Source organism: Trichomonas vaginalis, chromosome VI, assembly GCF_026262505.1.
Source record: "Trichomonas vaginalis G3 chromosome VI, whole genome shotgun sequence".
NCBI classification, from domain to species: domain Eukaryota; phylum Parabasalia; order Trichomonadida; family Trichomonadidae; genus Trichomonas; species Trichomonas vaginalis.
The window spans coordinates 15162303-15186616 of NC_067208.1; the positions used below are offsets into that span (position 1 = coordinate 15162303).

The 24314-nt window shown below is 33.9% G+C and overlaps 5 protein-coding genes and 9 pseudogenes across 14 annotated transcripts, besides 5 other annotated features; 7 read left to right on the forward strand and 7 right to left on the reverse strand.

Moving 5' to 3' along the window:
* Nucleotides 1-83: 83 nt before the first annotated feature.
* Nucleotides 84-121: a mobile genetic element.
* A 768-nt stretch (nucleotides 122-889) lies between these two features.
* Nucleotides 890-924: a mobile genetic element.
* A 410-nt stretch (nucleotides 925-1334) lies between these two features.
* Nucleotides 1335-1658: a mobile genetic element.
* Nucleotides 1520-1690: a mobile genetic element.
* Nucleotides 1691-1818: 128 nt separating this feature from the next.
* Nucleotides 1819-24314: part of a mobile genetic element that runs on past the window's edge.
* TVAGG3_0868720 lies at nucleotides 2436-3682 on the forward strand (annotated as a pseudogene). Its single transcript has one exon. A coding segment is annotated over exon 1 (1247 nt).
* TVAGG3_0868730 lies at nucleotides 4308-5390 on the forward strand (annotated as a pseudogene). The gene has a single exon. A coding segment is annotated over exon 1 (1083 nt).
* Nucleotides 5851-6691, forward strand: TVAGG3_0868740 (annotated as a pseudogene). Its single transcript has one exon. A coding segment is annotated over exon 1 (841 nt).
* TVAGG3_0868750 lies at nucleotides 10039-10673 on the forward strand (annotated as a pseudogene). Its single transcript has one exon. A coding segment is annotated over exon 1 (635 nt).
* TVAGG3_0868760 lies at nucleotides 10710-11128 on the forward strand (annotated as a pseudogene). The gene has a single exon. A coding segment is annotated over exon 1 (419 nt).
* Nucleotides 11644-12240, forward strand: TVAGG3_0868770 (annotated as a pseudogene). The gene has a single exon. A coding segment is annotated over exon 1 (597 nt).
* TVAGG3_0868780 lies at nucleotides 12535-13247 on the reverse strand (annotated as a pseudogene). Its single transcript has one exon. A coding segment is annotated over exon 1 (713 nt).
* TVAGG3_0868790 (organellar and viral DNA polymerase type B) lies at nucleotides 13449-14060 on the reverse strand (the record flags this gene model as incomplete). Its single annotated transcript, XM_051249949.1, has 1 exon — nucleotides 13449-14060. The coding sequence occupies one exon, from the start codon at nucleotides 14058-14060 to the stop codon at nucleotides 13449-13451; it is 612 nt and encodes a 203-aa protein (XP_051085424.1).
* On the reverse strand, nucleotides 14842-15748 carry TVAGG3_0868800 (annotated as a pseudogene). The gene has a single exon. A coding segment is annotated over exon 1 (907 nt).
* On the reverse strand, nucleotides 16563-16907 carry TVAGG3_0868810 (uncharacterized protein; the record flags this gene model as incomplete). Its single annotated transcript, XM_051249950.1, has 1 exon — nucleotides 16563-16907. One exon carries the CDS (start codon nucleotides 16905-16907, stop codon nucleotides 16563-16565), a length of 345 nt encoding a protein of 114 aa, XP_051085425.1.
* TVAGG3_0868820 lies at nucleotides 18377-18780 on the reverse strand (annotated as a pseudogene). Its single transcript has one exon. A coding segment is annotated over exon 1 (404 nt).
* Nucleotides 19116-19700, reverse strand: TVAGG3_0868830 (phage tail repeat-like family; the record flags this gene model as incomplete). The annotated part of the gene is made up of 1 exon (XM_051249951.1): nucleotides 19116-19700. The coding sequence occupies one exon, from the start codon at nucleotides 19698-19700 to the stop codon at nucleotides 19116-19118; it is 585 nt and encodes a 194-aa protein (XP_051085426.1).
* TVAGG3_0868840 (uncharacterized protein) lies at nucleotides 19892-20293 on the reverse strand (the record flags this gene model as incomplete). Its single annotated transcript, XM_051249952.1, has 1 exon — nucleotides 19892-20293. One exon carries the CDS (start codon nucleotides 20291-20293, stop codon nucleotides 19892-19894), a length of 402 nt encoding a protein of 133 aa, XP_051085427.1.
* TVAGG3_0868850 (uncharacterized protein) lies at nucleotides 22549-23231 on the forward strand (the record flags this gene model as incomplete). Its single annotated transcript, XM_051249953.1, has 1 exon — nucleotides 22549-23231. A coding segment is annotated over one exon (683 nt), but the record flags the coding sequence as incomplete, so codon positions are not given.

Sequence of the window (24314 nt, forward strand, 5' to 3'; positions counted from 1 at the left end):
TTTTTCATTCATTTTTGTGTAGCTGTAATTTTTATGCTTTGGACAATGTAACCTAACTTTGTTGGTTAGAAATATGCTTACATTGTTGTAAACAGAAATTCATCAAAAGTGACACCTCAGAAAAGCTAAAATATTGAATTTTTGGAACTTTTGATAGAGCACGTTTTTAAATATTAATTAAAGTAAATGTATATTTTGTAAAGATTCTTTTTAATAAAAAAATAAAATTTTGAAGAAGAACACAAAATCTTCTGAAAAATAATATCACATAAACTCATATTATTTTCTAATATATAACTATTTTATATAAAAATCAAATTCAATGATCTTAAAAGCGAAGGATAAACCTCAAAATTTACGAATATAATGAGTGGGAATATAATGCTTATCTATCATAAAACCATATGAAATATCAATTTTTGCTTTACGCCTAATTTTTGACGACAATTAGCAAAAAATGTTAAATGTTAACACTCAGTCCATTTGAATATGAAAAATAAAATTGACTTTGATTAAATGTTTTTATTTATCATGCAATTCTTCTTGCTAATTGTCGTCAAAAATTAGGCGTAAAGCAAAAATTAATATTTCATATGGTTTTATGATAGATAAGCATTATATTCCCACTCATTATATTCGTAAATTTTGAGGTTTATCCTTCGCTTTTAAGATCATTGAATTTGATTTTTATATAAAATAGTTATATATTAGAAAATAATATGAGTTTATGTGATATTATTTTTCAGAAGATTTCATTCTATATGCCTATGAAAAGTACTCTCAAAACTAACTTTTTCCTAATTATAATTAAATCTAGAATATTGTATTATGCTTAGTATTATTTCATTTTTCTCATTCAATTTAGAATTTACAAATGTCAAAAAATTGAGAGCTGTCACTTTTGATGAATTTCTGTTTACAACAACATAACACATCTCTGTTAAATTAATGATTTGATGTAATAAACCTTATAATCTTCCATGTCTTAAATGCATTACGATTTGTAAATCAAACTGTGATAACTAACATGAATATACAAACATCATATAGGAGTGTATGTTTGATTTCTTTAGTTTCAAGATCACCAGTAGTATAAGTGGACGGGTTGTGTGACTTTTTTTGTAATCGTAAGAATTCTCACATAATTGAATGATTTTTGAACATACTTCCGAATAGCAGATTTTAAAAATTTATGAATAATTTATAAAAAGTTTTTATTCCTACAATTCCTATATTACCATTAATAAAAAGAATATATTTTTGACGAAGTGAAGATTCGCACTTCGTCACAAAACTCCGAAAAAATAAAGTTAGATTTTTTTATTTAATATAAAATGTATGGAAAAAGAATAATATCTGATTTTGAACATTATTTGATTGATTTACTAATTGATCCACAAAGCTGTTGTAAAATTAATTTTGAATTTAAAATTAAAGGAACCGTAAATTTTGTATTTATTTATCACTTAAAAGAATATGACCGATATCATAATTTGATATATGAAACTAATATAATATTTGAAGATAACAAACTTACAAGCTTCGAACATGAAAATGATATAATATTCGAAGATGAAAAAAAGAAAGAGATTGAAAAGCAATTCAATGAATGCCTTTTAAATACATATGCGCACATTATAAGATATAAAATGAAATTAATTCCTTATTAATCAAAAATATTTTTTATCTTTATATAAAGATGACAAATAGAAAAATAATTTTTATCTGATAGAAATAATACCTACAAATGACGGTATATAAAAAATTGACTTCTTACGTAAAATTAAAACTAAGTTAAATTTATTTTTTTTTATTTTTAAAAAAAAAAAAAAAAAAAAGGTAGTGGGGCTTCCAGGCACTTCGTGCTTTCTAGCCCTGATGATGTTTAATATTAATGAAGTTGATATTCGGAGGACTCTTCTTCTTCCTCCATTGCTTCTGGGAAGAAGCCTTCTTCTGGGTCGAAAACATTATATAATGTGTCGCTTTTCACAAATTATATATGTTTTCATGTTTTGTCAAACATGAACGTACATGTTTTGTCAAGACTTCTTCGTAATGAGTGTAAATGACCAAAAATATATTTTAGGGTAGAAGGTTAGATCTAACCTCTTTTCTACCCTCTTTTCTAACCTCTTGAATTTTCATGATTTCTTCGTAAATGTTTTGTCAAACATGAACGTACATGTTTTGTCAAGACTTCTTCGTAATGAGTGTAAATGACCAAAAATATAATTTAGGTGAAGAGGTTAGATCTAACCTCTTTTCTAACCTGTTTTCTAACCTCTTGAATTTGAGAAGCCTTTCCCCCTTATAGAATGAGATAGGACGGTTATTTTACAAAACTGACAACACGTTGACCGAGTAGTTTTTTGTGCTGAACAAAAAGTGTCATATAAACATCTGTCAAAAACCGCTTTTTAACTTCACTTAAAATGCCACGTAAGCTACGTAAGAATATACGTAAGAGGAAGGGAGCATTGAAACATCCAATAGTAAAACTGACACCACAACAACAGTTGCAACAACAAATTATGAATGACCCCACTATGTTGCAACAAATGTCAAGCAACCCTATGCTTTTAAACCGAGTTATTGGTGCACAGAGTGGAGGTTTAAGAGCGGCACTTTTAGCGAAAATGGCAGGCTATGGTGGAGCTGCAGACGGAACAGCTTATAACCCTCAAAGTCAAATGAATTTGAGTTCACTCAAAAATCAAATAACAGATGTCAAAAAGTCAAACATAGACATACAGAAACAAATAAGTGAAAACGAAAAGAAACTAGAATATGACAGACAGACAAAGAAACTAAATGAGTTAAACGTAGAGAAAAAGAAGAAAGAAGAACAACTGAAAGAACTAAGTACAGAGGAATATGCGAAAAAAGTGTCAGAAAAAGCAGCAGAAGTAGCAAAAATGGAACAAGATGTTATAAATTTGAAAAAACCATACTACTCAATATAAAGTACTGAAAGATGAAGAAATAAAACAAAAAGCCCTGAAGACATATATGGATAGCGATGAGTATAAAAAAGAAGTTGAAGCAAATGTAAAGGCAGAAAAACTTTTACAGTTGCAAAACCAAACCGTACAGTATGAAAACTTAGCACAAGAAAGTAAAAATAACGACGCAGCCATGCAAAAGGCAATGAAAAGCGCAGAATATATAAAAGCTATAATGACTGGTTAGATGCCCAAGCCAACGCTAAAGCAGCCCAACTTATAGGGTCAATAAGGACAAAAATACAAGCGGATGAAGACAGTTCAAATGAAGCTTTAATGAATGCTGACTTTAAGAACGCCTTCGAAGCTCTTCATAGTAAGGTGAAACTAGTGAACGACTTCTCATCTGGAAAGAAACTGAAGTCTGAAGGTTTCGACAACGAGTTAAGAGAAGTAGCACAAAATATGACGAAAATAACAGATGCAGCAACGAGACAGGCAGTTCAAAGTGCCTATGACGCCGTTAGAGCAACTGTTGTGGAAAGTCAAGAAAAAGAGTTACAACAGACCAAACAGACCTAGTAAATGCTTTCTTAAAAACGAAAAGTCAGGTAGGACATTATGCTGCAGATGGAACATATGTGCCAGCTGGTGGAACTTATATACCAGCTGGTGGAACTTATATACTAGCTAGTGGAACTTATATCCACAAACCCTCCAAGAGAAGCACCTGCACCAGGACTACCTAAAACATTTACATCGTCACATGGACACAGACACAGGCATGCACCACAAACAACCAAAACCAACACAAAACCAACACAACAACCAACAACAACCAACAGTTCAAAACACTGCACCACAACCAACAGTTCAAAAACTGCACCAAACCAACAGTTCAAAACACTGCACCACAACCAACAGTTCAAAACACTGCACAGCAACAACCACAAAGAGCAAGGCATAAAAGAAGTAGAGACAAGGAAACAAGAATTCTTAAAAATGCTTAAGGAAAATTATGGTTACCCAGATACTCTTGCACTTTAGTGACAGATAAAGAAGCTATTAGAAAGTTCAAGGAAGGAAATACTGACCCGAACCTATTTAGCTTTATGGTTCAGCACCAAATGGGATATAATTTCAAACCTGGAAAATACAAGCTCGCTAAGGGATATGATTTAATAGCATATCATCAAATGACATGACTGAATTTCTCCAAGATATTTGGTGTCAGAGATAAATGATAATTCAACTATCTTCATGAAACGCGTAAAAAATAGAGACGGAACGAAAGAAGAAAGGGTTATGAATGCGGATGGCTTAAATAGGGAACTTGTTAAAAACGGTCTCGGAATATATGAAATGCCAGCAGATGAGGTACAAGAAACTCCACAGGAAGAAGTTCAGATACAACCAGACATGGAAGAAATAGTTCAGCAACAACAGCTAGAAGAGCCTGAAGGAAACGAACAAGTTCCTCCTTTGGAAACTAACTTCACAGAACTAGATGAAGATTTGGAACAGCCGAAAAATCTTGACCCTCAACAAGTGTATGCGGAGAATATGGAATCTTTCCAAGAGTCTAAGAAAAATTCGGCTGACATAGTAGAAGAATATCGAAAATGTTCGCCGACATACAAAAGACTCCAACATCAGATGAAAATATCCAGCATAGAATGGAAGTACTGAAAGATAATGTACACAAATACAACAATCCTTTTTACTTACGAGCATATAACGTTCAATCTTTGGATGAACTCGGTGAAAATAAAAGGTTAAATTTCAACAAAACATATAGAAATGAAACATTGTTTAAAGTTCATTCAGAACCTAGCCAATATGGAAACAAACCTACTTTTGTTTCTGCAGACGATGGAACTACAATGAGATGGGGTCATAAAGCTAATCCGGATAGGTGGTTCATAAACTTACAACCACAATTCCAAGAAGTTGTAGACGCAATGGAAGTGAATGGTGAACCAGATATAGCTGGTATTTTCAGCGCGGCTTTAATGCCATTGAAAGATATGAAAGATGCAGATATTTTGAACCAGTATGAAATGAACATGGCTGATGGAAATATAACACCTGACGTTCTAGAAACATTTATCTCAAAGAACTACACAGAACCATAGAGAGGTATATTTGGTGAAGAGTTTAGAAAGAAAGTTAGGGAGAGAGAAGGAAGAGAACCTATTGTACATGACCTTGCAAACGAAAGTTTGCAAAATGTCATAAAACTTACTTTGCAGACAATGAACCGAGAAGGGATGAATATTTAAGAAAACTCAAATGGACAGTACCAAATGAAATGTTAGTATTGAAAAACATGTTCCATGACAAAATAAAACCAACTACAGAAATAAATGACGCAAGACTGAAACGTTGGGTAAAAGCTTTCCCATTCACAAAAGATATTATTGGTTACATGGAAAGAAAACCAGAATGGCTACAAAAACATATATTTGGAAACGAGCTTATTCCATATGGACAAGCTCTGTTTGAAGAGCTTGAACCGGAAACTCAGGAAAGAGTCATGCAAACAATACGCGAAGACTCAAATACAAACTATGACAAAATCTTTCTAGGATATAGGTTACCTGAGATGGGCGACCAGAGCCCAAAGGCAAAAAGGACATGGGAAATTTACAACATACTAGGTGAACATGAGGCAAAGATGCAACAACTTGAAGCAGAGGGCAAGTTACCAAAAGCGACACCAAAGAAGAAGAGAAGAGTAGAACAAAGTGAAAATAGTGAAGAAGTAACTTCATCTAGTGAAAGTAGTGGCAATGAAGGAAAAAGAAGAGTTTAAAAACTCAGTCAGGAAGAAAGTAAAGCTTGGTACGAGTGGGTTCTATTATGATATATAAATCCAACTATTCTATATTTTTACCCATATGAAATGTACGCCGCTCAGAATATAACGCCAACAGTTTTGGATGCCATGAACGGAAATGTTTCCGAATGGTATAACGAATGCGACAATGCCATTAGAAGGTCAGAAATAGTTCCTGGAACTTACGAATATACAACTGCTGTTTCTTATGGAAACGTAGGTGAGTTTGGAGAAGGTTCTTCAACAACAGTAGATATTGCTTGCGACAGGTTTCATATATATTTCTATTGACAACTCATTCTTATACGTGGAACAAGACATTGAAATAAAACCTTCTGCCAAGTTGTCTGACAAGAAAGGTTGCAATGGAATTTTCTATGTCGGATACCAATATGCTCCAGAAGTTTTCATGGGATATAAGATATATTCTAACTCTGACTTAGTTCAAACAGTAACATGGGCAAACTATGAATGGTTCGCTTTGAGAAACTCAGTACAACCACAAGCTAGAGAACAAACAGACCAGTATGCAAATATTGAGAAAATAAGAAGACTTGACCCTAACGTTCCAGGAGTTTATGTTAACCTTTCTGGTTCAGATGGAACTGCTGCCACTAAAGTAAAACTGAAACTTAGAGTTCCTTTGTCATCTTTCCTCATCTTCAGGTTTTTAAGATACTTGCCAAACTGGGCAGGAAAAATTTCTATCGAACTTACTCCAAGCAAAAATAACTTAGTCATTGCACCAACACAAGACCCATTCAGCATTACTGTAGCTGGAACTGGTGGAGCCAAGTTCTGTGACTTTTGCAAAGACAAAGTTGACTTAGACTTTGGTTTCTCAAACTTCAACAATGAAGTAAACTATTATTTCAATGCTGCTGGAACTGCTTGGGACCCAGTTAAGTTCACATGCGAAAAATTTGAATGCAAGAGAATAGAAAGCAGACTTGCAGTCATGTTGGACCAGATATTTCAAATGCTTTAGCTGCCAAATATATTGCAGTTCCACTTATGTTCCCTATACACCAAATATCTGTCAAAGACTTTGCAGGTGAAGTTGGAAACCAAAGTGCTGACCCAGGTGCAAGAACAGATATTGCTTTAACAACTGCAATGAAACATGCAGATACTATGTTTGTACTGTTCAGACGAACTATAAATGACTATTCTTGTTTCTACAACCCCGGTATTAAATATCATATAAACATAGATGGCAAATATTATCCAAGAGAAGAATATTCTACAGTTGAGGATATGAGGTCATACAACTTGACATTAGATGCTATGAACTTTAACAACAATTTCACAACAACCATTAACCCTGAAATGCAAAGTTCTATTATGCCATATGTGAAAGTATGGACTCATACAGGAGGTCAAAAAACTCAATATACAAATGGAGACCGTTCAAACTTTTGGCTTGGCATTCCATTTGCTGACTCAGAAGACTTTATGGGTGGTATTTCAACTGTTGGTACTGTACAAATACAATATACTGGTGACAGAGACGGTCCAGATGAACTGAGAGCAAAGAAGTTTACAAAACAATAGCACTTTTCACGGAAGATGCTCTTTGAAGATTCGTTCGATGAAACCTGCTGGGGCTCCTCAGATTGGCATAACGACAGCTTCCATCGAGCAGATTTTTGGCAGCAGGTCAGTAAGTTGTTCTTGAACTGACTTCTCTCCGTCAAATATTGACAGTACGCCAGTTTTGACATAATATTGTAAGATAAACTTTCCTTTAGAAATATCTGTAAGTTTTGTTGTTATATTTTTGTCAACGTCAAGAACTTTCACCATTTCAGTTATACCAACTTTCTTTGCTTTATGAAAATATTTTGGTTCAGCAAAGACTGCTATTCTATAACATTTACCATTGTTTGTATAAAGAACTATTCTGTTCAATGTATTTGTATTGTTTGTGTGTGTAAACTTTGTTCTGCTTCAATTCGAAGAGATACTCGAATACGTCCATCTTTTTATTCTAAGTAAAATGTCATTTCCGAAATAGAAGCGTTGAGTGTTTCAAAAGGTTTAATGGCGGTGGCAGATGTGAAGTTAAATTCACCAACTCAAACAAACAGTCAAGTGTTGTTGTCAATGTCAAAGACAGAGATGTTGAAGTGGGGAAACCATACGAGGACGAAGATGGTATAACAATTGTTCCTGTAAAAGAACAACCAACATATCCTGAAGTTAGCAGAGACTTAAGTTCTGTTGCAGATATTCGAAACGACTACCAACAACTGAAAGACAAACTTCAAACTCAGGAGAAGATTTGTCAAGCTTTAGGTATAATTTAAACTTGGTCGAACACAACCCTGTAAAAGTGAACTCATATGTCATTGCACCTCATGAAGTTTTGAAAGAACTATTGAAACTTTTGACAGAGGCAGACGATATAAACATCAAAGAAATAGAACCCGACATTAGTTGCTGTGGTGTTTCATATAATGTCATTGACAAGATATACGTTATGAAAGGAGGTGAAACGTTGAACTTAAAGTATAGTTTCCCAGACGTCATAAAAATATTTGACGACCACAACATTTCATTAAAATTTATTTGCTAAGTAAAAATGTCAAAACTTCTTGAAAGATGTTTGAAGAAAAATAATATAGACTTTATTTCATGTAAAGGACTTTACACACTTTTGAACGATATGAAAGACCCTGTTTTGTTTGTTCGTGTAGACAAAGGAAAGTTCTATGTCTTTACAAAATATTTGAAACTTCTTAGACAGAGAACTTCAAGAAACGCCATGTGAAAGTTTAGATGAAGTTCTTCTCCACTTTCAGAAAACTTTTAAATATATATAAATGGCAGAAGATATAATGGTTTATACTATTACGACTAAAAACCCTGAGTCATATAATTCTATAACAACAAACTTACAAAGTCCTCAAGGACGATATTGTAAACTAACCTTAAACACAATGACGACTAAAGCCTGTTTTGCTCTTTTGACACCAGAAGACTTTATTGTGAATGGTAAAAAATACTCCTTTGAAGATACTTACTCAGATATACCACCAACAGGTTTTGTTGACTTATTTAATACTTTAAGTACGGTGTAACATGTGCTGCAACTAGAGCAGGTTTCATTATGTTTGGATGTCCGACTGAGTTTACTATAAACAATATGAGCTATAATACAAAACTTATATCTGGTTTTTACTACCAACAGTTTCCTATAACAGGAAAAGGTGTCATACAAGGAATGTCTATTCCATTGACATTAAGCACACCAATCTTATATATTGTTTCAAACTTAGGTTCAAAGTGTTATTCGAATGTCGACAGAAACTATTATGACCAAAAGATACTTATGCGTATAACAATACTTTCTCTGCTGGTTTGCCTATTGTTCATTCGAATGCAGAATTTTCAACCTTAGTGAACTCAAACACTTTGGCAAGTATAACGTTGACATTAGTTGACGCAAACTTTGTTCCTGTAAAACTTTTATGTCCTATGTATTTGTCAATGACGGCAGAAAGTTTCGAATTGGAAGATGCAACTGGTGAAAGTATTGTATTACAAGAACAACTTCAACAACAAATAGCTCAAGAACAACAAATGCAACAAATGAACAAATGCAACAACAAAGTCAAGAATAAAAAAAATATTTTTTTTATTTTTATAAAAATGTACAGAATAGATGTTTCAGATTTTTATGACTTCCAAGCATTCAGAAATATGTGTCCATTTCGAGACTATAACAAAGCAGTCGAGAATTTGAAAACGTTTAGTCATTTATGTCGACTCTGCCCAGAATGTTATGTCATGAAAGAATGGGATGTTGTCTTTAACAAACCAAGAGCAACAATAGTGTCTGAACAAGAATGTAGACAGAAACTTAAGAAAATAAAAGTCGTACAAGTTGGCATGAAGATGTTAGATGCTTGGGATATCTTATTGTCAAAGTTAGAAGATTTTTCAGTTCGAGGTATAAAGTTCTATACACCTTCTCCAAACTTCTATTCTATCTTCACTGGATATAAATACGAACAAGTAGAATGGAAAGAAAATATTATAGAAGCTTGGTTAGACCATGTCAAAGAAATTATATGCAATGGAAACGAAAAGGTTTATGAGTATATCTTATGTTGGTTTGCAAACATCTTACAACATCCAAGTGCTAAAAATGAAACTGCTCTCATTATAATTGGAAAACAAGGAACTGGTAAGAACACATTCTTTACAGATATTTTGTGCAAACTGTTAGAGGGCTATTCGAACCCGAATATGACAAACTTAGAAAACATCTGTGGCAAGTTTAACTCCTCAATAGAGAATATGAAACTTATAGTATGTAACGAACTTCAAAGTATAGATACAACAAAAGTTTTAAACTCAGATGCTTTGAAGAGTCTTATAACAGACAAAGTTGGAGTTGTTGAAAGAAAGTATAAAGACCAAAGAGTTTGTGAAAATGTTGCAAACTTCATTATGGTTTCAAACAATGCTGTTCCGATGAAGTTAGAAAGTTCTGACAGAAGATATGTAGTTGTCAGAACGTCAGATTCTCATATGCAAGATACTGAATATTTTGACGACTTAGCAGAAACTTTGACATCTGACTTTTACAACCACTTGTTCTCATATTTCATGACATTAGATATTTCTAAGTTCAATCCAAGACAAATTCCACATACCGAAGAGAGACAAACATGTTAGAAGCAAACAAGAGTGTATATGAACTGTTCATAGATGAAACTGACTTTGTGTCATTAGATGAAAGGTCATTGTACGATTCGTATAAACAATATTGTCAAGAATATGGTTATATGACCGCTTCTAAACGAACATTCTTGGCAAATGTCAAAAGTCTTTTAGATGTTCAGAATGGTGTATATACAAAGAAAAATTTTTCTGAGTAAATTTAAAAAAAAATCTTTTTTTATCCGATAGAAAAGATGGCAAAATTCATCTCAGTAAATAAGTACATGACAGAAGTCAAAGATAAGTTAGCTCCATTCGCATATTTGAATGTTTACTTCTACAATTTTGAAAAGTCTACATTTGACAAAATTTGGAACATTGCACCAGTTAAGTTTGCTGTTGTTAGAAAAAGTGGTGCAACTTTTGAAGACTTATACATTGACGGTATGTTGACAGTCAAAAAAATTTTGACAGAAAGTTCTCAAAACTCGAAGAAGGCAAAGCATACAAACTTGTTATACCTTATGAACCAAAGAAAGCAGACGACTATGAATATTATGAGTCTAAGATAGTTGAAGTTCAAGGTAAATTGGGTAAAAAGATTTTAGAGTCTAAGCCAGTGTTTGCTCCTAAAGAGGAAGAGAACATTGACATTGACCCAGAAATGTTCTAAAAATAAAATTTTATTTTTACATGTCATATCTCCCCTTCTCTGGAACTGGTTCAGGTTCTTTCTTCTCTTCTACTTTCTTCTCTTCTTCTACTTTCTTCTTCTTTTCTCTCTTCTTCTTCTCTGGTGGAGTTATGTCAAATTTCTCCGAACCATATTTATGTAAAAGTTCTTTGTCCTTTAATAGCTCTTCTATTCTGTTTTCTATTTCATCTTCAAGAACAGCGCATGTGTCTTCTTTGCATTCTAAGAAGTTTTGTTGGACTTCATCTTTCCAAGAGGCGTCATCTCTGTCAACAAGTCTGTCATTGACAAATTTTAAGACTGCTCTGCTTAATTTTTATGGTTCTTGTCATATTCCCAGAAACAGAACTTTAGAACAAATTCCCCTTTCTTGTTTACACTATGTAAGATTTTATGGTCGACAGATGTTTTGCTGTCAAAAAGTTTGTCTCGAATATAGATAGCGAAATCGCTAGACATTTTCTAAAAGATAAAAATTTTAATTTTCTAAAAATATGTTAGAAAAAAAGTTTGCTGACATTGACAAGAAATTTGAGAATGTTTTAAACAAGAACAAGAGGAAGTTAGAAAATGCTCAGATAAAGCCTATACATGACAAGTTCTTATTTGCTCAGAATGGTATAACAGGTCTAATTGCACCACCTGGGTCGGGTAAGACTTTCACTTATCTTAAAATGGCTGCACAACAACAAGAACTAGATGAGAAGAACCCATTCTATGAGTTAGTTGTTATTTGTTCGACTTCTGGTCAATTTGACCAAACCGTCAATTCGTTCAAAGATATTATATAAAGAAGTCTAAGTTAGTATGTATAAAGGATACTGAGTTGTTAGATTGGATAAAGAAGTACCAAAGAAGAGTTTTGAAGTATATAATGCTATAAATGAGTATATAAATTCTAAGTTTAAAGACCCAAATGAGGAAATGCAGAGAATATTAGAGAAGAAACACTTCAGAAACAAACAGAAAGAGATAGAATACATTTCGAAGAAATTGCAATCTTACGATTGGAAGACTTACCCTCATAGGTGTCTTCTTATCTTAGATGATTTCGCCTCTCATCCTTTGTTAAAGAATAGAGAACAAGATATGTGTCGAATTCTTAAGAAGCTCAGACACTTTAACATTTCAGTCGTAATATGTGTACAGACAGCAAAGAGTTTAAGTAAGGATGTTAAAAGAATACTTACTGACATAATACTTTTCCCCGGATTGTCCGAAGACGATTTCATGGAACTTATGAAAGAGTCCATGGCAGGTAAGTTTGACAGACATGAACTATGGAGAAGTACAAAGTCATACAAGACCCTCATACTTCTTTCAGAATTCATATCTACGCAAACAAAGTTCAAATTGTAAAAAGTCAATAAAAATAAAGAGTTCATTTACTCTGCTTGTTTGAAGTTGTCAAAATACTCTGTTATTTTTTCCTTTAACAATGGCAAATCTTCTTTGAAGGTAAGAATTGTACAACCTTTAATATCATAGTGTGTTTGAGGTAAAGTATCTTGAACTATTTGTTTCACATCTTCATTCGGTGTCATTGAAATCGGTAAGTTTTCGCGATAGAACCAATTTCTGTCAGATTTGTAAATCTTAGCAAGGTCGTAAAAGCTTTTGTTGTTTCTTCTGACTAAATGCAACATAACATATCTTTATCTTCTTCATTTTCCATCTCTTCAGTATAAATCATATACTTATAGTTCTTTTCCTTACCTTTTGGTACCGAACGTGGTATTCTTTTCTGAATGCTTTTGTCTTTTGCTTCAATGACTTCATCTTTTGCTTGAAGTTTCTTTTCCATCTCTTCACGTTCTTGTCTATGAATTTCGTCTAACATCATGAAAATATAACAAGCATAACGAGGTGAAGCCCACATTGCAACAGCATTTACAAGAAGTCTATGTACATAATATCCTCTTAAATTTATTGGCAAATTTTTACGATTTTCATACGGAATCTCATTCCTCGGTTTTTCGAGGGAAGCAAACATATGAGGAAATTCTTCTAAAAGTTCTTTTGTCTGTTGGTTTTCAAACCAATGATATGCTTGCTTTGTAGAACGAAGAGCGTTCAAAATACTTTGCATTTGGTACATATCGTCTTTGACCGAACGAATGAGACGGAGTTGTTTGTTAAACTGAACCCACTCATATTCTTCATTTATAGCTTCATGGACTATAACTGTTGTTGTGTTCTCTGTTGTTGACATATCTGTCTTTACATACAAAATAAAAAAATATTTTATAAAAAACTAACTTTATTTTCTGTCTTTCACAAAAGACCAAAAATAAACGCTTTACATGTATTTTTCAGCAACTTCGTCAAATAATTTTATAGCTTTATCTATCTCATCTACTTCAAACGTTTCTTTACCTTTCGTGGGAGCACCATACATTTTCTCAAACTTTTCAAGTAGTTCTGTTTCTGCAGCTCTCATATCGTTAACAAACACAACCTTAACTCTATTGACTGTACTGTCATATCTTTGAGTTATATTATATGTTCTTCCTATCTTATATCTCTTTGTATTGAAGTCCTTCGGTTTCTGAACGATGTAAAGTAAGCCTTCACTGCAACGTTCTGAGTCGAATAAACCATATGTTATGAAGTTATATCCAACAACTGGGTCAATCCATAACAAAACTATTGGTATAAGACTTTTGTCTATAAGATATGCTGTAGTTCCATAGAATCTTACCGATATCATAAGCTCAGGATTTCTTGTCAAAATTTTCTGAGTTGAAGCAATTCCAACCCAATGCCATGTTTTCTTTCCAGATGGAGATATAATGTCTGACAAAGAATATTTGTTGTATTTCTTTGAGTATCTTACGTTTAAATCACCTATTCTAACCAATTTGGTGTCATTGTCTATCTTTTTAACTGTTTCAAACTCAATGTTTGTCATATATGTTCTTACATACAAGATAAAAAAAATATTTTATAAAAAACTAACTTTATTTTTTCTATCTTAAGGAAATTCATGATTTTCATAGAGTTTTAGGCGACCAGGATTTCTTACCTACTCGCTGTTCTTCACGATTTTCATGTGTTTTAGGCAAGGCCGGTAAAATCCGGTCTAGAGAAATTTCACGATTTTCATGAGTTTTAGGCGACTAAGTTTTTTTTCCCTGGTCGCTGTTCTTCACGATTTTCATGTGTTTTAGGCAAGGCCGGTAAAATCCGGTCTAGAGAAATTTCACGATTTTCATACGGAATTCAGCAAAAATATATTTTAGGGTAGAAGGTTAGATCTAACCTCTTTTCTAACCTCTTTTCTAACCTCATGAATTTTCATGATTTCATCGTAAATGTTTTGTCAAGACTTCTTCGTAAATGTTTTGTCAAGACTTCTTCATCGTACATTCTTTGTCATGATTTCATCGAAACTAAACATACATGTTTTGTCAAGACTTCTTCATCGTAATGAGCGTAAATCAGACAAAAATAATGTTTAGGGTAGAAGGTTAGATCTAACCTCCTTTCTACCCTCTTTTCTACCCCAGTTATTTTATAAGCGTTTTACATGGTAAACGTTATTTTTTAAATTTTGTGAAAACTCAACGGTTTGACACGTGCCCTAAAAATTATTTTACTCAGAATTTTGTTGCTGAATTCAGCAAAAATAATGTTTAGGGTAGAAGGTTAGATCTAACCTCTTTTCTAACCTCTTTTCTACCCCAGTTATTTTATAAGCGTTTCACATGGTAAACGTTATGAATTCGTGAGACTCTAAACAGTTTTGTAGCTTCTATTTCTTCTGTCAGTATGTCAAAAGTTTTAACGATACCGAAGGTTTCTTTATATTTCTTCTTGACGTCAGATAGAAGGAAATCTTCTGCTGTTGGATAGTTTTTGTTCAGAAATTCTAACATGTCCATTTTATCTTCTGCTGGCTTTTCTGCTTCTTTCTTTAAATCTGCATAGTCGTTTCTCATACGTTCTATCTCTTTGACTGAGTAGTTATATTTCCTAATTGCTGCCTTACATTTAGAACATTGCGGGTTCATTTTTGCGTTATATTCTGAAACCTTACCTGCTAGAACAACTAAGGCGTCAATTGCTCTCTTCATCTCAAACATAGCGGGTCTTATCTGTTCATTCCATACCTTACCTCTTCTATCTTTATCTCTTATCTGCCATACACATTCAGCAACTAACGAAACAAAGTTGTCGTAGGTCTTAAACTCCCGGGTTTTGTAAAGGTCAGAAACATTCTTATATACCATGTCGCAATCTTTGTCCATAACTTTATGGTTGCAATGAAAACCAAGGAATTCATAATTTACCTTTCGTATGAACTTCTTTATTTCTACTGAGTCAGTTGCTTTGACTTCAATTTCGTCGAATTCAGGAATAGTGAGTTTTTGTTGTTGGATTTCAGGTAGTTTAGGCAAATGGTCAATAATGTCCTGCATTTCATAAAGATACTGTTCATTTGTTTCATCTTTCGCACTACAGTTTAAATTAGATGTTAAAAGTTCTTGCTTTATCTTCTGGATTTCTGTTTCAAAAGTATATGAAGAAGGAATAAAGCTTTTCATTTCTACTAACATTGAAGTTGGGTTCATGACTAACGAGTTTGGTGCTGTTGTTTGAATTGTTGTTGTGCCGATTGTTGACATTTCTGTTCTTACATACAAAATAAAAAAAATAAAAAAAATAAAACTAACTTTATTTTTTATTTCGGGAAAATTCATGACAAATTCAAGAGGGTAGAAAAGAGGTTAGAAAAGAGGTTAGATCTAACCTTCTACCCTAAATTATATTTTTGTCTGATTTACACTCATTACGAAGAAGTCTTGACAAAACATTTACGAAGAAGTCTTGACAAATTCAAGAGGTTAGAAAAGAGGTTAGAAAAGAGGTTAGATCTAACCTTCTACCCTAAATTATATTTTTGGTGTAAATTTCATGATTTTCGAGATTTTAGACCATGTTAGAAAAGAGGTTAGAAAAGAGGTTAGATCTAACCTTCTACCCTAAATTATATTTTTGGGTCCTTTACACTCATTACGAAGAATCTTGACAAAACATATACGAAGAAGTCTTGACAAAGCATATACGATGAAATCATGAAAATTCAAGAGGTAGAAAAGAGGTTAGAAAACAGGTTAGATCTAACCTTCTACCCTAAATTATATTTTTTGGTCCGGGAACAAAATGAACGAGGTCAGGATGTATGTAAATACATTTGAATTCATTCATAACACCCTTTGTAAGCTCATAAAATGCTTGTTTGAGGTCGAGCCACATTTGGCTCCACCGTATTCTTTCAACCAAAACTCAAGAATTTCCTGCATGAATTTTGTATAAAACTAACTTTATTTTTTCTATCCTAAGGAAATTCATGACAAATTCAAGAGGGTAGAAAACAGGTTAGAAAACAGGTTAGATCTAACCTTCTACCCTAAATTATATTTTTTTGGTCCGGGAACAACTTTCTCTCAATAGGGGCAGTAGCATAATCTTTGCGTAAGCGGTTCAGACCTTCTTCGAACTCTTGGTCTCTCTTGGATTGAGATTGGAATTGGAATTGCTGGGGTGGAGCTTGCTGGAACATCCAAGGGTTGGGGAAGTAAGGCATAGGCTGAGGAGGGTAGTTCGGGAAGCCTTGTGGTGGGTAGTAACATTGAGGTGGAAATTGGTAGTAAATCGGAGGTACTTGCTGGAACTGAGGTTGCTGAGGAGACTGTTGTGGTTCCTTAGGTTCCTCTGGTTGGGATATGGGCTCGGTTGGTGGGACGTCGGACATTCGTTTGTGGCTTAACCGTCGGACCACAACGATAAAAATCTCTGCTACTAGCAGTACTGCTACTGACAGTAGCAGTACTTTTACTGACAGTAGCAGTACTTTTACTGACAGTAGCAGTACTTTTACTGACAGTAGCAGTACTTTTACTGACAGTAGCAGTACTTTTACTGACAGTAGCAGTACTTTTACTGACAGTAGCAGTACTTTTACTGACAGTAGCAGTACTTTTACTGACAGTAGCAGAGATTTTTATCGTCCAACCTTACAAATGTAAACTTATATCGTTCTATTTTCTTCACTAGGGTCTAACACCAAAATAACCTTACAAATGTAAACTTATATCGTTCTATTTTCTTCACTAGGGTCTAACACCAAAGTAACCTATGTACATGAAATTTCACTGCATAAAAGGAAAAAACCTGCGAATCGGGATTTGAACCGAGGTCTTCGACGCCTTTAACGAGGTAGCCCATACCACTGAGCTATGAGCCGCTTACATATTCACAAAAATAAATTGTTTTCATGAGTTTTCTACGATGTTAGAAAAGAGGTTAGATCTAACCTTCTACCCTAAACATTTTTTTCAATACTTTTTCAGCACTTTTCCGTAGTTATATATGAAAGACAATTCGAGATAAAAGTCATAGTACAATGGAATAATATGTTGCACACCATTTGTTGTGAACCAAACTTGAAAGTCAGAGAAACTGTTACTAGGTGGTTCGTAGAATTTAGAAGCAAAGTCATAAAAGTCCTTACCAATACATAGAAAACTATTGTTGCTTGAACTGAAACTTGCATGACACATAACATTTTGAGGGTCAAACACGTTTCTATAAACTGTCAAATTTGCTGGTGGAAGTATAAATTTAAATGGACCATCTGGTGGTAATGGTTTCGTTCTGGTTTAGTAACCGAAGAAATTGTGCCCAAGAACGTTTGTCTACTTCCCAAAATAAAAACTGTGTATCTCTTGGAGGGTTAATTTCAATCTTTTGAAATGAAACGGTGGAGTTCATCTTGTCATATTCTAGTTTCAGATAGTATGTTCCATTTAGTAAAGAGTCGTATTTTTCTTGAAATTCCCAATAATATTTGTTCATTTGAGTTTGAAAGTCATTTAGAGTTTTCTCAAGACTTTCGTCTGAACGAACTGTAAAGATTCTCATTTCGTCGAATTTGTCTATTAGACCATCAGAACCTTTATACTGCCCATGAAAATATACTGCGAACATAAATGCGTTAGTTCTTTTGAAAACAAAACTCTTCTAAATCCTATTGCCTTTGCATCTGAAGGACTTTGAAGCCAACGAATTGGATAGTCAAACCTGTATGCTCGGGATGAAAATTTCTTCATCTGATATTGTCCTACCAGCATTTGTAAAGATATAGTCTAACGGTTTTGTATCTGCTACTTTTGTTCTTTGTTTTTCAACCTGAAGCATTTAATATATGTAAAAATAATTGTTTTAAAATTGTATGCCATATAGCTTCTTGAATTTGTTAAGAAGTATTTGAACGTTTTTTCCATCTGTATCTCTAGTGTTTACATAAGCATAGCCCGCCTTAGTAAAATATACTTGTAATTTCCTATAGTTTACGCCGGTATAAAAGTAGAAAGAGTCTTGTTCTTCGCTATAGTAGTAAAACTCAAACGTATGCTTGCCATAGTCTGTAATTTCAATTGTTTCATCTTCTAGTTCGTCGACAAATTCGAATACAATATCTCCAAATTTGCCTTTGTTCTTATTGTTTTCAGAACGAGTGACCCAACGTAAGTTTTCAAGTCTATTGTCGTTTCTTATACGGTTTATATGGTCTACAAAAGGTAAATTGTTAGGATTCAGTATAAAATGAGTTGCAATGACAACATGTTTAAAAATAGTGTTTTCCACCCATCTTCATAACAGCATATCCGTTATTTCGCTCCCATTCGCTTAAAACTCTTTTTGTCTTTTTGTTTTCTGACTTCAAATGACTCACAACAGTGAATTTCATATTTCTCATCTAACAAACAAGTTTCCCAACGGTCTGCTCCAACAAACTCAGCGTACATTTCAAATAAAATAAAAAAATATTTTTTTAAAAATATATTGTTTTAAAATGGTATGCCATTTCATATTTCTCATCTAACAAACAAGTTTCCCAACGGTCTTCTCCAACAAACTCAGCGTACATTTCAAATAAAATAAAAAAATATTTTTTTCTTTACTTAACATAACCGCCTGCTGCCATAAGTCTTTGACGCCAACCCATACCAGCTAATGAAGGTTGACTTGGTTTAGTTTCCAAACTAAACTTTGGTTTTGGTTTATCTTCAGTTTTTGGTTTTTCTTCTTCTATCGGTTTTTCGTCACTTTTCGGTTCCTCTGACTTTTCCCCACCTGCAGGAACAGTTGTGTCGTCAACATCTTCATAAATATCATATGCCATTTGTTTTTGTTTTCCTTTCAACTTTTTGTGTTTGTTGTAAAGTTTAGAATATTTCGACTCTAAGTCAATGAGATGTTCTATAATGAACTGTTGGTCAGTGAAGTAAACTTTTCCATCTGTTGTCTCGAAAGCTCCTTCAGACTTCAAAATTTTATTTGTGAGAGTCTGTTTCTTTTTTGAGATACTAGCCGTTCCATTTCTATGAAAAGTGACTTTATAGTTAGGGTTTGTATTTCCAGACCTGGCACTTTCTATTATTGAATTTTTCTCTTCATCTGTAAGTTCTTTGACAGGTTTTGACAATGGTTCTGAACTTTTTGTTTGTGGTGTCAAATCTACCGTTTCAACTTCTTCGGTCATTTCATCTCAGTAAAAAATTTTAGTTTGGTTTGTTTTCAACTGGTTGTTTAGGTTTTTTAAGTCGGTCTAAAACTTCCTGAGGTATAGGAAGAACTTGACAAACACGTGGTGTAACTGCTGGAAGTCGACAAATCCATCTTGAACCCATTTGTCTCAATGCTGTATTGTTCATTTCATCTCAGTAAAAAACTTTACATTCCCCAAGTTTGAGGTGGTTGCGGTTGGTTATTGTTTACCCACTGTTGTGCATGGTTATATCCTCTGTTAAAGAATCTTTCACCTTGGTCCATATAGTGTCCTGCTTGGTTATAGTAGTCATTTGCTTTGTTATAATAGTTTCCTGCTTGTCTTCCTACATTGTCCATCCATCCTTGAACTTTTCCTCTTGTTTCAGGATTTGGAATAAGATTTGCTGCATCTCGTGCTACATCCCAACCTTTCTGTACAGTTTGTATAATAGGTTGTGCTTTCTCTTTAAGTATACCTAATGTACTCAAAATCTTCCTTCCAACTCCAAATACACCTCTGGCTATTGTTCCCACTGCGGGCAAAAATCTGGATGCAACTCCTGCTAATGCGCCAAATAAACCCATTTCTTATAGGATAAAAAATGACGAATCCAAACAAGGACCCCTATGTTTCTAAAGCGACAAAGAAAGCACTCATGGTAAAAATCTTTAGTTCAACACCAAATGCTTGGTTTATGGATATCTTGGAAAACATTCCGAGAGTTAGAACAGATGGACCACCATACTGGCTAATATTTGTCGGTCAAAACACAAGATACTGTGAAGCCATACCATTATGGTCCAAAAATATTTTAGATGTGAAAACTGCTTTGACAATATTCGTTGACAAATACCATCCAACAAAACTGACATCTGACTTTGAAAGTTCTTTCAAATCAGATGATGTAAAAAACTATCTGCGTTCAAAAAATGTAAACCAATATTTCATTGTCGACCAAAACCATTCTGCTCTTGGTGTCATTGACGGTTGTATAAAAATGTTAAGAGACTTAAACCAACCACAAGGTGGTGAAGCAAATGAAATGTCATATGACGACAAGTATAGACACTTCTCCATGGCAAAGATGAGACAAGTTTTAAATATTTACAATAGCCGTAAACAAAAAGGTTTGGGAAACCACTCCCCGAAGAAATGAAAAACAACCCTGACTTAGAGAAAGACTATATATTTAATAATTTAGTCAAAAGAGACAAACAAGAAAGAATGCCGGGCTTCAAACTTCAGAAAGGTGACAAAGTAAAAATAGAAATACCCAAACGCGACCCATATGAAAATACTATTGACTATGACAACAATGGGAACCCGACAGGTACTCACATTCGTGTTCGTAAAAATAGAAGAAAGTATACAAGAGAATATTATGAAGTTTTAGGCAAACATGGCAAAATGTACACACTGCAAGCAGAAGATAAAACGACTATTGTCAGACCTCGTTTCAAACTTGTCAAAGTTCAAGGTGGTATACTTTCAAAGACAGTTCCTAACAAATATAAGACAACTCCTGACGAATATGCTAAAGAAGTTGAAAATGACGACTAAGCATTTCTATACCATGCGTAAACTGTCATAAATGGCGGCATGTAATCTTTACTTTGTCCCGTTGTTTGTGTATATCCTGAAACGTGATGTGTATGGTTTCCTCCTCCCTCAGTGTTACTGGAGTAACAATCTATAGCAAACTTAACGTTGTCTTTAACATCATATCCTTTACCTTTTATCATTGCTGACCAATCCCAATATCTATGCTTATGCCAACCCGCTTGAGATGTACTTAAATCTATGTAGTGACTATGTGCAGGTAAATTTTCACCTGAAATCGTTTTACTTCCTCCTGTTTCCTTTGAAGAGTTTGCACAATACAAAAACCTGTCAACTATTTGAGTCCAAGTTCCAAAACCCAGAACTGTTTCTGGTCTGGTAGAGTTCATTGACGTATAAATAGAGCCTATAGGATATAATGTTTGAAGCATTTCTGTCTTTAATGTTTGAAGCTCTGTTTTGTCTGCTTTCTTGTCATATAAATCTTGAGCAGTGAATTTAATATTATGTTCATCCTTCATGACATAAACATCTTTACATCTAATGTTTCTCATCGTCGTTATGTCGTCATCCGATGTTAAACCTTGTGGAAAGTTAGGAGGTTTACAATATAATACATCCCCACCAGTTTCTTCAACCGTTCCTTCAATACTTTCTATAGCAACAGTTGTAAAACTTGTATGTGTATGGTTCTTGTCTGCTTTCTTTTCAAGGCTAACGTTTAAGTCTGTTATTTCAGAAGATGTATGTGTATGTCCAACGGCACTTTTCCTGTTTAAGGTTTCTTGTAAGTCTGTTATTTCAGATATAGAATGTATATGAGTCTTTTTAGAATATTCGTTTTCAGCTCTTGTCACTTCACTTGACATTTTATTGTCAACATATGTTTTGTCTGCTAGTTCAGGATGAGTATGTTCTTTTGTTGCATAAGCATTGTTAGCTCTTTCTTCTTCTTTTGCTATTGCATCGTCTACATATTCTTTGTCAGCTTTGTTGTCAACATCTGCTTTCAAAAAAGTTCATTTATAGGTTTCTCGTTTAAAGTTCCTTTTGTTGGATTTATACAGACAGTATGGTTCTTCTTGTCTTGAAACAGAAACTCATCTGTCATTGGGTTTAATGTCAGTTTTAAGTTTCCTTCTTTCAATGACTCAGATATCTTAGAATAGTTTGAAAAGTTTGTTGTGTTCTTATTTAGAGCTTGCATAATGAGTTGTCGGTTGTGTTGTATTTCTCTCATAGACGCTGTTTCATTTGACATTTTTATTCTAGATAAAATATGCTTTCAATAGAAAAAGAAAATTCAAGAGTTGCTACAACTAAACCATTAGATGAACTTTTTACTAATGTCGGTCAAAAGTTTGAGACAGAGACCGTAAAGCATGAAGGCTATCGTTTTGACTACCCATTAAGATGGCTAAGAGACCCATCCGTCACAAAAGCTATTGGCTTTCGTAGAATGAAGTTTGTGTCTGTAGAAGATAAAAGTTTTCCATTTATTGTAAGGTTTCATATAGATTATATATCTGAAGGGAAACGAAAAATGTGGGAAGAAATTGAGCTAATACAAGTTGACCTTTCATCTTCTCTACAGACTGCGTTAAAAAATATAGAAGATAAAATAAATTCATGTTATGCAAAATATGCTGATGAATATGCAAATACCGAGAGCACACTTTATGTGAGAATTGTATATGACAAACAAAATTCACAAGTGTCATTTCAAATCTACGAAGACAATCCAAAGAAAGACGAACAAATATATACAGAATTCACTGCAATGTCATGGTATTATTTGCAAAGAATGTTAAATCAGAAAGTCAAACTTCCTTTAGCAAATATTTACAGTCGATATGCAAGAGATGAACCATATTTATTTAAAGATGTTTTCGACCCAGCTGCTATTATTGTTCATGCTTCATTTTCTGGCGCCCAAAACTCTTTCTTATGCTTGGCAAATGACTTTTACGAAAAACCTACAAAGTTATACGAACCACCAAGTGGAAGTATTTCAGACTTTCAAGTATGGTTTACTACAGATGGAAGAAAAAGAATAATTCCATTATACCATGCGTTTTACTTAGAACTTAGTTTCATATACAACTACTATCGAACGGTAAAAATATAACTTTTTAATACGGTTGAGGTGTTGGATTTGGTTGCCAACTAGACTGTGGTGCAGGTTCAGGCTGTTGTATAACAGGAGCTTGTTTCTTCTGGTTCAGGGTCTTTAGGTATAATACCAACGAACTGACCTACTCTTTTACCAATATTTTTGACTCCGTTCCAAATTCCTCTTCCTACGGTTTTTATTCCATTCCATATACCTCTTCCAACATTTCGAAAGAAGTTTCCTATCTTACTGAAGAAACCCATTTTACTATATGTAAAAATCTAATGTCCGCCTAGTCTCTTACGTTTCCTGTTGAGTTCCATAGCATTCTTTAACTGGAGCTCATACATTCTGTTTCTCCTCTGGTAGAAAACATATTCTGGGTCAACTCCTGTGTTCGCGTCATCTGCATAAAGTTGTTTATATCCCACTTCAGGGTTTTATAAAACTCTTTCCATCTCATATTTGCATACCATGGTGGCAAACCTAACGCAGCGTCATTTGACATGGCTGTTTGCATTTGTACATCTGTTGGCACTTGACCATAGTTTGCCATTGCAGTTTGTATTCTAACTTCATTTGGAATATTCTCTGGGTTTGGTTGTCCAGGTTGCTGTGCATTCGCTAAGTTCTGTGCGTCCATTTAATATTAGATAAAAAATATCTCTTACGAGTACATATACTGAACATTTGCAGGCATTGGTTCATCTTCATATTCTCTGTACTTTTCTGCCACGTCAAAGAAATAAATGACACAATGGAAAAAACCTAAAACAAGTAGTCCCATTTCAAACCACATTTACTTACTAATAAAATTTCTTTATTGTGACACTTTCTCCAGTTTATAGGACCTCTCTCATATTCTATCTTGTCATATATAAACTCATAGTCATGTATGTCCTCTAACCATCTCATAACGGTTTCCAAACCAC